General features: G+C 43.3%; 1 protein-coding gene across 1 annotated transcript in view; it reads left to right on the top strand.

Moving 5' to 3' along the window:
* Positions 1-19,531, top strand: part of loxhd1a (lipoxygenase homology PLAT domains 1a) — a 131,150-nt gene that overhangs the window by 28,566 nt on the left and 83,053 nt on the right. Inside the window, exons 5-9 of the mRNA XM_048603627.1 lie at positions 4,580-4,678; positions 7,626-7,774; positions 9,829-9,952; positions 12,905-13,155; positions 18,703-18,838. Of these exons, the coding sequence (XP_048459584.1) occupies positions 4,580-4,678; positions 7,626-7,774; positions 9,829-9,952; positions 12,905-13,155; positions 18,703-18,838 (759 nt within the window). The remainder of the gene's footprint in view (positions 1-4,579; positions 4,679-7,625; positions 7,775-9,828; positions 9,953-12,904; positions 13,156-18,702; positions 18,839-19,531) is intronic.

The following is a 19,531-nucleotide window of genomic DNA, read 5'->3' as shown; positions in this document are numbered from 1 at the left end:
AAGGGTTCCCAAGCGGAATATGAGTTGCTGTTCCTGCAACCTTCGGGTGGCATCGTTGTGGCACTGCAGGAGGCCCAGGATGGACATGTCGTCTGAGGAATGGGAGGGGGAGTTGAAATGGTTCGCGACTGGGAGGTGCAGTTGTTTGTTGCGAACCGAGCGTAGGTGTTCTGCAAAGCGGTCCCCGAGTCTCCGCTTGGTTTCCCCGATGTAGAGGAAGCCACACCGGGTACAGCGGATGCAGTATACCACATTGGCAGATGTGCAGGTGAACATCTGCTTGATGTGGAAAGTCTTCTTGGGGCCTGGGATGGGGGTGAGGGAGGAGGTATGGGGGCAGGTGTAGCACTTCCTGCGGTTGCAGGGAAAAGTGCCGGGTGTGGTGGAGCTGGAGGGGAGTGTGGAGCGGACAAGGGAGTCACGGAGAGAGTTGTCCCTCCGGAAAGCAGATAAAGGTGGGGAGGGAAAGATGTCTTTGGTGGTGGGGTCGGATTGCAGATGGCGGAAGTGTCGGAGGATGATGCGTTGGATCCGGAGGTTGGTGGGGTGGTACGTGAGGACGAGGGGGATTCTTTTTTGGTTTTTATTGCGTGGACGGGGTGTGAGGGATGAGGTGCGGGAGATGTGGGAGACACGGTTGAGGGCGTTCTCGACCACCGAGGAGGGGAAGTTACGGTCCTTGAAAAACGAGGACAACTGAGACGTACGGGAGTGGAATGCCTCATCCTGGGAGCAGATGCGGAGGAGGCGAAGGAATTGGGAATAGGGGATAGCATTTTTGCAGGAAGGTGGGTGGGAGGAGGAGTATTCTAGGTAGCTGTGGGAGTCGGTGGGCTTGAAATGAATATCGGTTTCGAGGTGGTTGTCCGATATGGAGACAGAGAGGTCCAGGAAGGGGAGAGAGGTGTTAGAGATGGTCCAGGTAAATTTAAGGTTGGGGTGGAAGGTGTTGGTGAAGTGTATGAACTGTTCGAGCTCCTCGTGGGAGCACGAGGCGGCACCGATACAGTCATCAATGTAACGGAGGAAGAGGTGGGGTTTAGGGCCGGTGTAGGTACGGAAGAGGGATTGTTCCACGTAACCTACAAAGAGGCAGGCGTAGCTTGGGCCCATGCGGGTACCCATGGCTACCCCCTTTGTCTGTAGGAAGTGGGAGGAATTGAAGGAGAAGTTGTTGAGTGTGAGGACGAGTTCGGCTAAGCGGATGAGGGTGTCAGTGGAGGGGGACTGGTCGGGCCTGCGGGACAGGAAGAAGCGGAGGGCCTTAAGGCCATCTGCATGGGGAATGCAGGTGTAGAGGGACTGGACGTCCATGGTAAAGATGAGGTGTTGGGGACCGGGGAATTGGAAGTTCTGGAGGAGGTGGAGGGCGTGGGTGGTGTCACGGACATAGGTAGGGAGTTCCTGGACCAAGGGGGAGAAAATGGAGTCGAGATAGTTGGAGATCAGTTCGGTGGGGCAGGAGCAGGCGGAGACAATGGGTCGACCAGGGCATTCAGGTTTGTGGATTTTGGGAAGGAGATAGAAGCGGGCAGTGCGAGGTTGGGGAACGATGAGGTTGGAGGCCGTGGGTGGGAGGTCACCTGAGGTGATGAGGTTGTGGATGGTTTGCGAGATGATGGTTTGGTGCTCAGGGGTGGGGTCATGATCAAGGGGGCGGTAGGAGGAGGTGTCGGAGAGTTGGCGTCCGGCCTCGGCGATGTAGAGGTCAGTGCGCCATACTACAACTGCACCTCCCTTGTCCGCGGGTTTTATGGTGAGGTTGGGATTGGAGTGGAGGGAGCGGAGGGCTGCACGTTCTGCGGGGGAAAGGTTGGAGTGGGTGAGAGGGGTGGAGAGGTTGAGGCGATTGAAGTGATCAGATTATGAATAAAGACAAACATGAATCCTTTAGTTTTGTTGGTCTCATTTTGCTCCATTACAACAGTCTTTTTGTTGGATTTCACTTGGACCCAAATCAAGCACTCAAATCAACCCCTCAGAAAATTGCTCATGCAAGAGTCGATGTTATGACTTTTGGCCTCAAAAATGTCAGAGAACTGGTCTAAGAAATTTGCTTTTTGCACAGATATACACAATATTCCTTACACCAATACAATAACAGTTCTCTGAAACTAGCTACGTATCTTCAAAAGATCACAACCTGTACTTCTATACCATTGTATGAGAGTGTTCCAAAACATTTTGCAATTGACAGATTATTTTTGAAATGCACTCAATGTTATTTTGTTGACTAACAGTTGCAGTCATTTTGTGTGTGTGGTCTTGCATACAGGAAATGAATGAACGACCAGGCAGAAACAAGGTGAGGGAACAAGGAGAAGGCTGTTAGGAATACTGCAGTTAGTAACTCACTCCTGAACTCCCCAAAGTCTGTCCACCATCTACAAGGCACAAGTCAGGCCTGTGATGGAATACTCCCCACTTGCCTGGATGAGTGCAGTTCCAACAGCACTCAAGATGGTGATACCATCCAGGATAAAGCAACCCTCTTGATTGGCACCACATCCACTCCCTCCATCACCAATGCTGAGTAGCAGCAGTATGTACAATCTGCAAGATGTGCTGCAGAAATTCACCAAAGATCCTTAGACAGCACCTTCCAAATCCACAACAAAGGCAGCAGACTCATGGGAACACACCAAAAGCAAGTTAGCCTCCAAGTCATTCACATCCTGATTTGGAAATTCTATCACTGTTCCTTCAGTGTCACTGGGTCAAAATCCTGGATGTTCCTCCCTAATGACATTGTGGGTCTACCTATGGCACATGGACTGCAACGGTTCAAAAAGGTAGCTCACCTCTGCAGGGCAATTTGGGATGGGCAATAAATGGCAGCTAGTAACACTCGTGTCCCATAAATGTAAAATAAAGCTGCTTTCTCAAGCCATCTCATCCTCTGCTGAGTTTAATTGTCATTGTAATGGTCACCCAGGTACTTCTCTTTCAGATATGTTCCAGATATGGATCTAAACAATATTATTACATACCTGCCATGCAGGTGGGACTTGAACCCAGGCCTCTGGATTAGATGTTGGTACACTACCACTGTGCCATAAGAGCCCCTGTTTCTGTATGCTGTATAACTTTCTTAGAGTTTCCACATTATTATTATGTGAATAACTGTAAAAAATAGGAACAAGAGTAGCTGTTCAACCCCACGAGCCTTCTTCACCATTCAGTGGATCATGGTTGATCCACATTCCTCATGACCAGTTTCGTGTACTTTCCCTGTAACCCTCAATTCCCCCACTGATCAAGAATCTATCTATCTCAGCCTTAAAATTCACAAGGACTCTGCTGCTATAGTTCTCTGTGGCAAGGAATTCCAAAGACTCTCAACCCTCTGAGAGAAGAAATTCCTCTTCATCTCAATCTTAATTTGGTGCCCTTTCATTCTGAGACTATACTCTCTGGTTCTAGACTCTCCCATGAGGGGAAACATCTTCTCAGCATTACCCTGTCAAGCCCCTTAAGAATCCTATATGTTTCAATAATATCACCTCATTCTTCTAAACTCCAGCGAGGAGAGCCCTAACCCGTTTAGTCTTTGCTCATTAGGCAGTCCCTTAATGAATAGGAGTAGCTATTCTGAGGAAGGGTCACTTGACCTGAAATGTTAATTTTGATTTCTCTCCACGGATGCTGCCAGGGCTGCTGAGCTTTTCCAGCAATTTCCGTTTTTGTTTCTGATTTACAGCATCCGCAGTTCTTTCGGTTTTATCATCCTAGTGAACTTTGTTTGAACTGCCTCCAACAATATAATTATAATCTTTCTTTAAATGGAATTGTCATGAGTTTCCTAGCAATTACAACAATGGGACAACAGGCTTTGAGAATTCACCTTGAATTGCGACAGTTCACTTTCGAGTATTCACTGTTCTTATCAACTTGACTACAGTTGAGAGAAGACAGAGGCAGAGGCAAAAACAGAAATTGCTGGAGAAACTGAACTGGTCTGGAAGCAGCTGTGGTGAGAAAACAGAGTTAACATTTTGAGCCCAGTGATCTTTATCCAGAACTCTGAAGCAGGAGTTTTGATCTCACACTTGAGATAGCATGTTAAAAACTGCCTCATCTACTGGAGTTCATCAAGAATGATTGAACTTAAGAAAATACATATATAAATTCCCCAGTAAAGAGATTGAGATGGGAAAATAACAAAGATAAGGGAGAGGGAAATAAAAGGATAAGAAAATATGCATTGATACAACTTGGGTATCCCAGTGACTAATATAGGTCAGCATTTTCAATCATGTTTCTTACAGAATGAACAGTTCATTATGTGAACTGTCTCAGATACATGGCGTATGACTATTAAAATTTAACATTAACTCCAATTCTAGGCACTCTGTATGCATTTAGAATGCCATTAAATGACAGTAATAAAGGCATTATTTTACTGTATCTCAGATGGTGAATGGGTGCAACATCTGCCTTCAAATGTACAACTAATATTTGTAATGCACGGAATTAATTAGCTAGTTATTTAATTGCTAATAATGTTCATATTGCGTTGACTCTGAGGTGCTTGTAGAACACGGGTGACTGTTAAAATCCTTTCCATTTTGTTCCCCAGTAAACAAGTACATCGTGAGTGTGTTTACAGGTGCTGTCAAAGGCAGCGGCACTGACGCTGATGTCTTCATCAACATTTTTGGTGAAAATGGAGACACAGGTAAGTGGTTTTGTGTTTTCTACCGTGATGTTTTCTTCAGGAACAGGTGGAAAGGGACTGGAATACATGTGTCCTCTACATCTGCCCGAGCCTAAGCATAGATATTTGACCTGATGTCTGGCATTAGAGAGGATGGATTTTATTTGCTGACGGGACAAATATTAGATCAGGATAATGCTGCAGAAACTTGGGGTTAATCCCACCACAGTAGCTGGATACATTTCAATCAAACTAATTGATAAATTTGCAATTAAATGTTGTTCACATTAGTAATGATTGTGAAACTACAAGATTGTTAGAAAATATCATAAAAGTTCACTGATGTCATTCAGGAGAAGATATCTGCCATCCTGTCTGGCCTACATGTGACTTCAGATTCACAACAATGTGGTTGACTGGTAACTGCCTTGTAAAATGGCCTGGCAATCCACTCAGTTGTATTGAACAACCACAGAAAGTGCTGTGTCTACACTGACACCCTGCATACTGCAGTGGTTCACAAAGTGCTGTTTAAATAGATGTCTATTTGAAAGCAGGATTGGTACTGATCTGAGAAAAGGCCACTTCTCTACTTCCTTTGTATTGTGAAACTTTACAAGGGAATTGATGTATTAATAAACTCAATACATAGCAGTACAGTATGCTCAGAAAAAAATACTTAAAATCATACACAGGCTCTGAGGAGATTTCTGAGTTCTCACAAATCCTGCTACCAATTTAAGTGACGTGATCATAAGAAATAGGAACAGGAGTAGGCCATTCAGGCCCTCAAACCTGCTCCATCATTCAATAGCATCATGGCTGATCTGATATTCCTCATGACCACTTTCCCGCCCTTTACCCATGACCCTTGATTTGTCAGCTGATCAAGAACCTACCTATCTCAGCCTTAAACATACACAAGGACTCTATCCTAACAGCTCCCTGTGGTAGGGAGTTCCAAGGACACTCAACACTCTGAGAGAAGAAATGCCTCCTCATCTCAGTCTTAAATTGGCACCCTTTTATTCTGAGATTATGCCCTCTGATTCTAGACTCTTTCATGAGGGTAAACACCCTCTCAGCATATACCATGTCAAGTCATTTAAGATTTCTACATGTTTCAGTGATGTCACCTTTCATTCTTCTAAACTCCAGTGTGTAGAGTTCCAACGTGTTGTGTCTCTTGTTCATAATACAATCCCTCCTTACCGGGGGTGGTGCAGGAGGGAGGGGGTGTTGGTGGGGGATGGGGGTGTGTCATTCTAGTGAACCTGCTCTAAACTGCCTCCAATGAAATAATATCATTCCTTAAATAATGGGACCAAAACTGTTCACATTACTCCAGATGTGGTCTCACCTGCATCTTGTACAGTTGCAATAAGACTTTCCTACTCTTATACTCCAGCCCCTTGAAATAAGGGCCAATACTCCATTAGCCTTCCTGATTACCTGCTGCACCTGTGTGAGGGTTTCTGTGTTTTGTGCACAGCTACTGCCAAGTGCCTTTGTGTTGCAGCTTTCTGCAGTTTCTGTCCATTTAAATAATACTGTTCTTTTGTTCTCCCTTCCAAAATGAACAACTTTGAGTTTTCCCACATTATGCTCCATTTACGAACATTTTGCCCAATTACTTAACGTATCAATACCTCTCTGTTAACTGTTTGTATCCCCCTCACAACCTGCCTTTCCACAATTTTTTGTGTCCTCTGCAAATTTTGCTATGGTACATTCTCTGCTTTCTGCCCAGTCATTAATATATATTGCAAACAGTTGCGGTCCCAGTACTGTTCCACGTGGAACCCCACTGGTATGGGTTACCAAACTGAAAAAGAACCGCTTACCCCACTTGTTGTTTCCCGCCCATGAGCCAATTCTCTATTAAGCAGTATACTACCTCCAACACGGTGGGCTCTTATCATATAACTTTACATTTTGTGAGGTACTTTGCTGAACATCTTCTGGAAGTCCAAATACAATAAACTGCTGGTTCCCCTCTATCTACTCTGGTTGAGACTTCCTCGAAAAGCGCTAATAAATTAGTTAGACACAACTTCCTTTCCATAAAGTCATGCTGACTCAACTTGATTAGGTTATGATTTTCCAAATGTTCTGCTATCATTTCCTTAATAATAGATTCCGATATTTTTTTCAACCAGAGATGATAGACTAATCCACTTATAATTACCCACTTTTTGCCTCCCTCCCTTTTTGAATAGAGATGTCACATTCACAGTTTCCCAATCTGCTTGTACTACTGCAGAATCCATTTTTTTTGGAAAATTACAACCAATGCATCTACTATCTGTGTAGCTCTCTCTTTTAGGATCCCAGGATCCCAGCCACTGGGGCCAAGACTTACCTGCCTTTAGCCTCATTAGTTTGTCTAATGATACTTCTTTATTTATGGTGATGGTACTTAACTCCGTCCGTATTCTTTAGTATTAATGGAATGTTCATAGCATCTTCTATTGTAAAGACCATGGGTGGTATCGTGGCTCAGAGGTTAGCACTGCTGCCTCACAGTGCCAGGGGCCTGGTTTTGATTCTCACCTTGGGCGTTTGTCTATGTGGAATTTGCATGTTCTCCCTGTGTTTGCGTGCATTTCCTCCAGATGCTCTGGTTTCTGCCCACAGTCCAATAATGTGCAGGTTAGGTGGATTGGCCATGCTAATTTGCCCATAGTGTCCAGGGATGTGCAGGCAAGGTGGATGGGTAATGGATTAAATGGATAGGGTAGGGCGTTGGATCTGGGTGGGATGCTGAATGGCCTGCCTTGACACTGTAGGGATTCTATATGATTGATAGAAAATATTTGTTTAATTCTGCTGTTTCCTTATTCCCAAAATTGTCTCCCCAGGTTCATTTTCTAAGGGGCCTATGTCTATTTTGTCCTCTCTCTTCTGTCTTATGTACTTAAAGATAAGCTTTTAGTAAATCTTTTATCCTAAGTTTAGTTTTCTTTAGGAGAAAGACGACTGGACAATGACAAAGACAATTTTGAAAGAGGAAGTGAAGACAAGTTCACAATTGAGTCACCCAATCTGGGACGCCTGAAAAAAATTACGATTGGTCACAATAGCAAAGGATCCTCAGCTGGCTGGTTCCTGGATAAGGTATCTATCTTTTCTTAAAGCTGCCATCAAACATTCTCAGGCATTCTCATTTCTCCTAAATAGTATAGGTCACCTACTGAGCCAGAAGCATGGCATTATGGAATTAGACTGCACAGATTAAAGCCATTTTCTCCATATTGTCTGTGCTGGCTCCCTAAAAGTGCTGAGCAGCTTTCTTTGCCAACTAAGCTTGTTTTCCATCCTCATCACTTACAATAAGGCCCCATCTGAGGGAAGGGAATTCATTGAGGGTGCTTTTTTATTTGATTATTTACTTGCATCAACTGGGACAAGTGTTTAGACCGTCCAACCTCAAAGTTAGGATCCTCAAATCCTTGAAATGAAAATGAGCCTCCTTTACTCATAAAACTAAACTGAGCATGTCAAGTGATGCATGCACTTTTCAAATATTCAGTTATAGTAGCAAAACAGGTTCCTCACCCCTCAACAACAGATTTTCCTGAAGGTCAGCTTAATTCATTGGTTGTCACTAGGATTTCACCTTGGTGTCTTCTTTGCCCATTGGGACTACATTTGCCATTCCTTACTCCTTAGTTACTAATCCAGGTTTTGTGGATATCTGGAAACTAACATCCAAATTAAAACTTCAGAAATCTGCAAGCTAGATGGGAACATCTTCATCCAGGTTGAACATTTATTGGTTAATCATCTAAATTCTCTGAGACATCATTGATGGGGACAATGTCGTGAGATGCCAGTAGAATAAAAGTGGGGTTTGATGGACTTGAGAAAGTTAGCATGTTGGTTTGATCTCACTAAAATGATGAGTTTGTAATGCCTCACAGTTCGATAAATCTCTGTCCCTTTCCTTTTGATTTTCCAATTACGGTTAGGTCGCAGGTAACCACTGCTTGTGCCTGCACTCCTTTTCATGTGAATGTCACACAAAGCATAATCCATTGAATAATATGATGCATAGGGAATCCTGCTAGTTCAGCCTATCACTGCTCCCGTGTCCTGCCCCTGCCAACTGCCCAATGTTACTCCCACATCTTCCCTCTGTGTTTGCATTCAAGTGCTTGATCCATGACACCCATCAGTAAACCTGCCCAATTTCCACTTGTATAAGAACTAGCAAAATCAAATTTGAGTCAGTTATAGGCAGAGATGGGAGAATTTATCAATGAAATAGAGAAATTGCAGAGAAGCTAAGTAAGTACTTTGAGTCAGTCTCCCTTTAATAATTGAGATCCAACGATCAAGTGAGTGTGGGGAACTGTAAGCAATTAGTATTAGTTAAAGAAAGTAGTATTGGAGAAATTAATGGGACTCGAAGTTTACAAATCCCCAGGACTCAGTGATCTTCACCCTAGAGTTTTGAAAGAAATAGCTGTAGATGGTGAATGGCTTGGTGAACATGTTCCAAATTTCTATTAATTTGCTATGGTGCCTGCAGATTGGAAGGTTGAAAATGTAATCCCAGTGTTTAAGAATGACAAAACAGAGACCTGTTAGCCTTGGAATTCCATCCCTAAACCTTTCCAACTCTCTCTGTCACCAGCTCCTTTAAGGCACTCTTTAAAACCTAACACTTTTACTAAGCTAATAAGTGGCTGCAGATCAATATTTGTTCAATAATGCTTCTCACTTTGGGAATTTTTTTTAGATGCTGAATAAATGCAAATAGCTTTTGTTGCACCCCTTAGTAGTTAGGCCAGTGAAAATTTGAAATTTTTGATCTTTTCAACAATTATTCGAAGAGCGATTGATTAGCATCAAATAATTGAAAAATTCAAAACTTGAAAGATTTTGTAATCAGTTGAAGATTTTCTACCAGCTTCTTGAGCTGCTGCAAGGCACCATAATGATGTCTCTCACCCACCCCACTGAAAAGCATGCCCCAGTCATGACTGAACCCAGGGATTTGGGATGAGTGTGGGATGCATTCCCAAAAATACTGGTTGGGTTCTGTCATGCTCCTACATAATGTGAAGGCAAGTTTTGGAAACTCAACAACCTGGGTTTTTGTTTTTACATACAAAACATTTCCGAACTTCAACTTAATCATCAGTCTTCTGACTTGCATCTTCTAGGTGATCATAGATGATATTGGAAATAAAACTGTACATGAGTTCCCAGTGAATCGTTGGTTTGCACTGGATGAAGATGATGGTAAAATTCAACGCGACATTCTGCTTGGCGGAAGTCAGACAACAGGTGAGAATGAGTAGTTAGGAATTTAACGATGCATAGCCTTCCCCCAGTGCCAGCAAAGAGAAAGATCCAGCTACAATCCTTTGTACGAAGAGTGCAAAGAATTGGGGCAGCATGGTGGCTCAGTGGTTAGCACTGCTCCCTCACAGTGCCAGGGATCTGGGTTCAATTCCAGCCTCGGGTGACTGTGTGGAGTTTGCACATTCTCCCTGTGTCTGCGTGGGTTTCCTCTGGGTGCTCTGGTTTCCCCTCCATTGTCCAAAAATATTTTTTCTTTATTCGTTCACAGGATGAGGGCATCACTGGCTAGGCCAGCATTTATTGCCCATCCCTAATTACCCAGAGGGCAGTTAAGAGTCAACCTCATTGCTGTGGGTCTGGAATCACATGTAGGCCACACCAGGTAACGATGGTACAAAAACAAAGTTGCTGGAAAAGCTCAGCAGGTCTGGCAGCATAGGTGAAGGAGATAATGTTAACGTTTTGGGTCCAGTGACCCTTCCTCAGAACTGCTGAGCTTTTCCAGCAACTTTGTTTTTGTTCCTGATTTACAGCATCCGCAGTTATTTTGGTTTTTATCAGGTAAGGATTGCGGTTTCCTTCCTTAAAGGGCATTAATGAACCAGATGGGTTTTCCCAACAATTGACAATGGATTCATGGTCATCACTAGATTCTTAATTCCAGATTTTTATTGGATTCAAATTCCACCATCTGCCATGGCGGAATTTGAACTCAGGTGCATGTTACATGGATTGGTCATCTGGGGATGTGTAGGCTAGGTAAATTAGCCATGGGAAATGCAGGGTTACAGGGATAGGGTAGGGGTTTGGATCTGGGTGGGATGCTTTTTGGAGAGTTGTTATGACTCGATAGGCCGAATGGCCTGTTTTCACACTGTAGGGATTCTATGAAAAGATGTTTTCTTGATTCTCTGAGTACTCAGTCTGTTTTTTAAGCTTTCCTGTTATTTTGTTATAAAGAAAGTGCCGGAGTTACTCAGCGGGTCTGGCAGCATCTGTGGAGGGAGCATCTGAGTTAAAGTTTCGAGTCCAGTATGACTCTTGTTTGGGGCACCCACTGTTCTGAAGATGAGTCATTGGACTCAAAATGTTGACTCTCTCTCTTGCTATCCAGTGATACAACTAGACCTGCTGAGCTTTTCTAACAATTTCTGTTTTTATTTCAAATCTTCAGCATCCGCAGTGTTTTACTTCCATTTTGTAACCCTTCTACTGAAATGATCATTCATACTGTTCTTAAACAACAATTTCATGTGGTCTAAATGATTATGAAGGATATTTATTACAGTCTGGCATTACAGTCAATGGTTTGGAAAGTGGAGTTATATTTTTTGATCCATGTTTTATTTGGTTGTATTGTATTTATCTTTTGTGTGAATGTTACAATTGATAGAACAGGCCATTTCAACACTGGTTTAGAACATTTCTGATTCAGCACCCCATGTCACTATGTACTCCCAGACAATATATTATGGATTAGATGAAGAAGCAAGTTCCCTTCACTCTTAAATAAAACTGAAAGAACTGCAGATGCTGTAAATCAAGAACAAAAACAAAGTTGCTGGAAAAGCTCAGAGGTCTGGCGGCATCTGTGAAGGAAAAAACAGAGTTAACGTTTCGGGTCGGGTGACCCTTCCTCAGAACTGCTGAGCTTTTCCAGCAACTTTGTTTTTGTTCCCTTCACTCTTCCCGGTCACGACACCCATGCATAATTTTGATTTTGCACATTAGGACTGTGTTGTGGACTATCTGTGGAAGATACTTTAATTTGTGCCAATTTGATTTGCATTGTGCTTTATACAGTTTCACACCCTGCACTCAGCTTGAATCATAGCAATATACAGCACAGAAAGAAGCCATTCAGCTTCTCATGCATGTGTAGATTCTTTGAAAGAGCTATAGGATAATCTTTAAAAAGTGCATGGATGAGCATTTAAAACACCATAACATTCAAGGCTATGGGCCAAGTGCTGGAAAGTGGGATTCATGTAGATAGATCAGTGCAGACCCAATGGGCCAAAAGTCCTCTTTGCAGTATGACTCATTAACTCTATTCTTACTCCCCTGTTTGCTTTCCTTAGCTCTGCAAAACATTTATTCAATGCTGTTCTGAAAGTTACAATTGAATCTGCTTCTGCCTTTCTTATCATACATTCCAGTTCAATGCATAAAATCTTTAGCTTCATCTTTCTCTGGTTCTCTTACCAATTATTTGAAATCTGTGTCCTCAGGTTGTTGCCCCCCACCCCCGCCAATGAGAACAGTTTTCTTCTTATCTACCATATCAAAACTCCTCATGATTTTGAATGCTTGTATTAAACCTTAACCTTCTTTTCTCTAAGAAGATCAACCCCATTTCCCCCGTAATCTCTCCACATGACTGAAGTCCCTCATCCCTGTTCTTGATAAATCTTTCCACCCTGTCTAAGCTTGCCAGGAGTATAACTCATTTGCATTTATGTAACCCTTTACCACATTTTTCATCAAGTCCTAAAGGAAACACATGCAATTAATTGCCTTTGTTAGGAAGGCTGCACAGCAACCACATAATGGGCACAACAAAATCCAACAAACAGTATTGAAATGAATGATTAGGTAGCTTTTGTTTTGGTAGTGTGGGTTGAAACAGACGTATTCGTCAGGACACCAAGAGAACTCCTTGCAATTCTTCCCAAAGTGATATGTAACCCTTTGAAAATTGAGGCTGTTCCAAACCATTGTGGATCATTGGAAGTATCTGGCCTGCATTCAGATTCACATACTAGAGCTGCTGTTCTAATATGCCTGCGCCTTTCTTTCAGAGGATGGTTCATTGTCAGAATTGATCTGAACTAGTGACTCTCTGGTTAAGATTCTTTAATGAATTGTACTACTTTCCTCTATCAGCAACACATCAATCTTCTCCTAATTTTAGAATCAAAATTGATTTTCCAGGGATTGTTTACAATGTTTCTGTAGTAACTGGTGACATCAGAGGAGCTGGGACTAACTCAAAAGTACACATCATTCTCCACGGATCCAAGGGTCTTAAAAACAGTGGAAAAATCTTCTTAGAAGGCGGCCAGTTTGAACGTGGCATAACAGACATCTTTAATGTGGAGCTGGCTGCCCTCCTCAGCCCGCTGAGCAGAGTTACCATCGGCCATGATAACTGTGGTGTCAGTTCAGGATGGTTCTGTGAAAAGGTAAGAAATGGAATAACAATATCCAGTGGATAACATTTTTAAACTCCCAAATGTTTTGAACCTTTACCAAGTATAAAGAACAATATACATACATAAAATAATGCGTCACCACACACCTCATGGATTGACAATAGTTTAACACAACATTATAATCCCATTCTGTGCCATAACCAGTCAGTATTTGAAATCATAGTCAATCAGGTGGATCATTTAAAAAACAAACATCATTGCATATAAAAGTCCAACCATCTGATTTTATATATCAGATGTAAAATTGACTTACTTACAAAATTAATTCATGAGAGCCGAGGGAAGAGCTTTCTTCTTATTAATAAATAATAATGTGGTTTTCTGTCCATCAGATTAGGTGGTTCTGAACTCACCTTTCAAATTCTCCCGTACAATCTGCAACATATGACAAATTTCATCACGTCATACTCTTTGCAACCATCCAATAAAAGATCAGCTGTAGATGAAAGAGCTTTAACTGTTACTTTTTCTCCACTTCATAACAACATAGAACATAGAACATTACAGCGCAGTACAGGCCCTTCGGCCCTCGATGTTGCGCCGACCTGTGAAACCAATCTGAAGCCCGTCTAACCTGCACTATTCCATTATCATCCATATGTTTATCCAATGACCATTTAAATGCCCTTAAAGTTGTCGAGTCTACTACTGTTGCAGGCAGGGCATTCCACACCCTTACTACTCTCTGAGTAAAGAACCTACCTCTGACATCTGTCCTATATCTATCACCCCTCAATTTAAAGCCACGTCCCCTCATGCTAGCCATCACCATCCGAGGAAAAAGGCTCCCACTGTCCACCCTATCTAATCGTCTGATCATCTTGTATGTCTCTATTAAGTCACCTCTTAACCTTCTTCTCTCTAACGAAAACAGCCTCAAGTCCCTCAGCCTTTCCTCATAAGACGGACCCTCCATACAGGCAACATTCTGGTAAATCTCCTCTGCACCCTTTCCAATGCTTCCACATCCTTCCTATAATGCGGTGACCAGAACTGTACGCAATACTCCAAGTGCGGCCGCACCAGAGTTTTGTACAGCTGCAACATGACCTCATGGCTCCGAAACTCAATCCCTCTACCAATAAAACCTAACACACCGTACGACTTCTTAACAACCCTATCAACCTGGGTGGCAACTTTCAGGGATCTATGCACATGGACACCAAGATCTCTCTGCTCATCCACACTACGAAGAATCTTACCACTAGCCCAGTACTCTGAATTCCTGTTACTCCTTCCAAAGTGAATCACCTCACATTTTTCCGCATTAAACTCCATTTGCCACCTCTCAGCCCAGCTCTGCAGCTTATCTATGTCCCTCTGTAACCTGCAACATCCTTCCACATTATCGACAACTCCACCAACTTTAGTGTCATCCGCAAATTTACTAACCCATCCTTCTACGCCCTCATCCAGGTCATTTATAAAAATGACAAACAGCAGTGGCCCCAAAACAGATCCTTGAGGTACACCACTAGTAACTGAACTCCAGGATGAACATTTCCCATCAACCACTACCCTCTGTCTTCTTACAGTTAGCCAATTTCTGATCCAAACCGCTAAATCACCCTCAATCCCATGCCTCCGTATTTTCTGCAATAGCCTACCATGGGAAACCTTATCAAATGCTTTACTGAAATCCATATACACCACATCAACCGCTTTACCCTCATCCACCTGTTTGGTCACCTTCTCAAAGAACATCCCTAATCAAATTATTCCTTTCTAGATGATTATAAATCCTATCTCTTATAATCCTTTCCAACACGTTACCCACAACTGAAGTAAGGCTCACTGGTCTATAATTACCAGGGTTGTCTCTACTCCCCTACTTGAACAAGAGGACAACATTTGCTATCCTCCAGTCTTCTGGCACTATTCCTGTAGATAATGACGACATAAAGATCAAAGCCAAAGGCTCTGCAATCTCCTCCCTAGCTTCCCAGAGAACCCTAGGATAAATCCCATCCGGCCCAAGGGACTTATCTATTTTCACACTTTCCAGAATTGCTAACAACTCCTCCTTATGAACCTCAATCCCGTCTAGTCTAATAGCCTGTATCTCAGTATTCTCCTCGACAACATTTTCTTTTTCCTGTGTGAATCCTGACGAAAAATGTTCATTTAGCGCCTCTCCTATCTCTTCGGACTCCACGCACAACTTCCCACTACTGTCCTTGACTGGCCCTAATCTTACTCTAGTCATTCTTTTATTCCTGTCATACCTATGGAAAGCTTTCGGGTTTTCCTTGATCCTACCTGCTAAAGACTTCTCATGTCCCCTCCTGGCTCTTCTTAGCTCTCTCTTTAGGTCCTTCCTGGCTAACTTGTAACTCTCAAGCGCCCTAACTGAGCCTTCACGCCTCATCTTTACATAAGCCTCCTTCTTCCTCTTGACAAGAGATTCAACTTCTTTAGTAAACCACGGTTCCCTTGCTCTACCACTTCCTCCGTGCCTGACAGGTACATACTTCTCAAGGACACGCAGTAGCTGTTCCTTGAACAAGCTCCACATTTCAATTGTGCCCAGCCCCTGCAGTTTCCTTCTCCATCCTATGCATCCTAAAACTTGCCTGATCGCCTCATAATTGCCTTTTCCCGAGCTATAACTCTTGCCCTGCGGTATAGACCTATCCCTTTCCATCGCTAAAGTAAATGTAACCGAATTGTGGTTACTATCACCAAAGTGCTCACCTACCTCCAAATCTAACACCTGGCCTGGTTCATTACCCAGTACCAAATCCAATGTGGCCTCGCTTCTTGTTGGCCTATCTACATACTGTGTCAGGAAACCCTCCTGCACACATTGGACAAAAACTGACCCATCTGAAGTACTCGAACTATAGCATTTCCAGTCAATATTTGGAAAGTTAAAATCCCCCATAACAACTACCTTGTTACTTTCACTCCTATCCAGAATCATCTTTGCAATCCTTTCCTCTACATCTCTGGAACTTTTCGGAGGCCTATAGAAAACTCCCAACAGGGTGGCCTCTCCTTTCCTGCTTCTAACCTCAGCCCATACTACCTCAGTGGACGAGTCCTCATCAAACGTCCTTTCTGCCACCGTAATACTGTCCTTGACTAACAACGCCACACCTCCCCCGCTTTTACCACCTACCCTGATCTTACTGAAACATCTAAACCCCGGAACCTGCAACAACCATTCCTGTCCCTGCTCTATCCATGTCTCCGAAATGGCCACAACATCGAAGTCCCAGGTACCAACCCATGCTGCAAGTTCACCCACCTTATTCCGGATGCTCCTGGCATTGAAGTAGACACACTTCAAACCACCTTCTGTCTGCCAGTACACTCCTGCGACCTTGAAACCTTATTCATGACCTCACTACTCTCAACCTCCTGTATACTGGAGCTACAATTCAGGTTCCCATCCCCCTGCTGAATTAGTTTAAACCCTCCCGAAGAGCATTGGCAAATTTCCCCCTCAGGATATTGGAACCCCTCTGGTTCAGGTGTAGACCATCCCGTTTGTAGAGGTCCCACCTACCCCAGAATGAGCCCCAATTATCCAGGTATCTGAATCCCTCCCTCCTGCACCATCCCTGGAGCCACGTGTTCAACTGCTCTCTCTCCCTATTCCTCGCCTCGCTAGCACGTGGCACGGGTAACAAACCAGAGATAACAACTCTGTTTGTTCTAGCTCTAAGCTTCCACCCTAGCTCCTTGAATTTCTGCCTTACATCCCCATCCTTTTACCTATCTATGTCGTTGGTGCCTACGTGGACCATGACTTGGGGCTACTCCCCATCCCCCTTAAGGATCCCGAAAACACGATCCGAGACATCATGGACCCTGGCACCTGGGAGGCAACACACCAACCACGAGTCTCTCTTGTTCCCACAGAATCTCCTATCTGTACTCCTAACTATGGAGTCCCCAATGACTAATGCTCTCCTCCTCTCCCCCCTTCCCTTCTGAGCAACAGGGACAGACTCTGTGCCAGAGACCTGTACCCCATAGCTTACCCCTGGTAAGTCGTCCCCCCCAACAGTATCCAAAACGGTATACTTGTTATTGAGGGGAACAGGGGATCCCTGCACTGTCTGCCTGTTCCCTTTCTGTCCCCTGACTGTAACCCATCTACCTTTGCCCTGTACCTGAGGTGTGACTACCTCCCTGTAACTCCTCTCAATTACCCCCTCAGCCTCCCAAATGATCTGAAGTTCATCCAGCTCCAGCTCTAGTTCCCTAACGCGGTTTCCAAGGAGCTGGAGTTGGGTGCACTTCCCGCAGATGAAGTCAGTGGGGACACTAGTAGTGACCCTTACCTCCCACATTCTACAGGAGGAGCATGCAACTGCCCTAACACCCATTCCCACTGTTCTGAATTCCCAAACAGAGTATTGAAAAAAGAAAAAAAACACTAGTTACCTTACCAAATCGGCACTCAGAACCTTTTGTTTTGGTTAGAGGAGGAGGATGGGTGGGAGACACTACCTAAGTAGTGTTTCGGGTAAAGCAACCGCCCAAATATATTACCTCACTTACTCAGCCGTCCCGTGTCCGCTCCTGCTCAGTGTGCGCTCTGCCTATTCATGAGGTAAGTTTTTAAAGGATTAACTTACCTTTTTATAATCGAAAAGCTTACCTTCCCAGGCTGCCCTCGCGCTTTCTCCCAGACTCCCACCGCTGAAACAACTGAAAGGCCGCAGTCACACGAGGTAAGTCTTTTATCATCGAAAAGCTTACCTTCCCAGGCTGCCCTTGCGCTTCCTCCCGGACTCCCGCCGCTGAAACAACTGAAAGGCCGCAATCACGCGAGGTAAGACTTTTGTCCATGTCCAGATATGTCCAGCTTCATTCAGCTGTTTCTGTGGTCAGAGTTGCTTGAGGAATTGTAAATGCAGAATGTGCTTTGTAGGACATAAGGCAAGGGTACAACAAAAAGATATAACAGAAAGCAGTCGAATAAGTGCTAGAATTATGCTTACAAGTTAATTATAATCCATGGAGTAGCCATGTGTCTTTAGGAGAAATTCAACTCTTAAAATACCCTTTCTTTAATCTCACAGTTCAACCTCGAAGTCTGCATTTTGTTATTTCCTTGTAACACACTCCACATATGCAACATGTTCCATTCAATATATGTAACATATTTCAATCACGTGTATTTTTTTCTGTGCGTAACACACTACAAAATGTTACACAGTCCAACTACGTGATATTCTGTATGTGACCATGCATACTCCTCTGACCTGTGCAATATCCTGGTTAGCACATTTGAACCTATGTATACGGTCCTGCCAATGTGCTATTCAGAGTGTGCTGCATTCCTAGCAATATTTTCTTGCATGTGCTATATACCAAACAGCTGTATTTTATGTACCTCGCAATCTTAACTTACATTATTGCATATAAAATATTTATGTATTTCAAAACATTGGAGCCTGGCCATGACATAACTGTAAAACTTTGCAATTAATAAATTCCAGGATATGTTTCACTCATTATTTGTTCAACAGATTTTCAACAGTCTCTTTTTGATCTACACAGATTATAGTTTACTGTGCATTCACTGGCATTGAACAGACATTTCCCTGCAGAAAGTGGCTTGATGAAGATGAAGGGGATGGACTGATTGAGCGTGAACTCTATGAAATGGTTTCACTGCGACAGAAGAGACAGAAAAGTATGTAGCAATTTTTTGCAGAATCTTTCCAGGCAATAGAATTCAGACAGAAAAGGACCAAAAAATGGAGCGGCCCTGATTCCAATAAGCAATCACCAGTGCAGCCTCATCTCATATGATTTTCTCGTTAGATCTTGTGATTGCATGGTTTGATCTTTGATCAGCAAAGAGAGAAAGGAGATTAGGTTTTCAGTAACCCTGGACAATGTCTCTGCCAGCATTACCAGAGACTGTGAGCTCAGCTTTGCCTCAGTCTATTATGCCCAATGTGCTCTCTTCAAGATGCAGGCAGATATGCTCCTCCAATGGCACATTGTGCCTGTTATTGTCCACTACCCTCTCCTGCAAGAAGGAGGGGGGCTTGTTCCCAAAAGTCTTGTATGGTGTTTAGTGAATGTCTTAATGGAATAGCTGATAATCTGTGTGCGGGATGTGAGTTGTGAGGAAGTGAAGATTGAAATAGTGGTGGGTATCTGGGTATATGGAAAAGAAACTTTAATGAAGTGCAGTAAAGTGATTATCAGTGACTGAATGTTAGTGAGAATGGTTAGTCACTGGTGACAGTGCTGTAAATAATAAAACTGAACATGGAGCTGAGGATATAAGCGCTATCCTCTAAACTTAACATCTGAAGTTAGGTCGCAAGAGTGTAATGATGTAGAAAGATATCATTTGTTCTATCATGTCTGCACT

The sequence above is a fragment of the Rhincodon typus genome, chromosome 1, assembly GCF_021869965.1.
Source record: "Rhincodon typus isolate 14 chromosome 1, sRhiTyp1.1, whole genome shotgun sequence".
Lineage (NCBI taxonomy): Eukaryota > Metazoa > Chordata > Chondrichthyes > Orectolobiformes > Rhincodontidae > Rhincodon > Rhincodon typus.
This window is presented reverse-complemented; position numbering and strand designations above follow the sequence as displayed.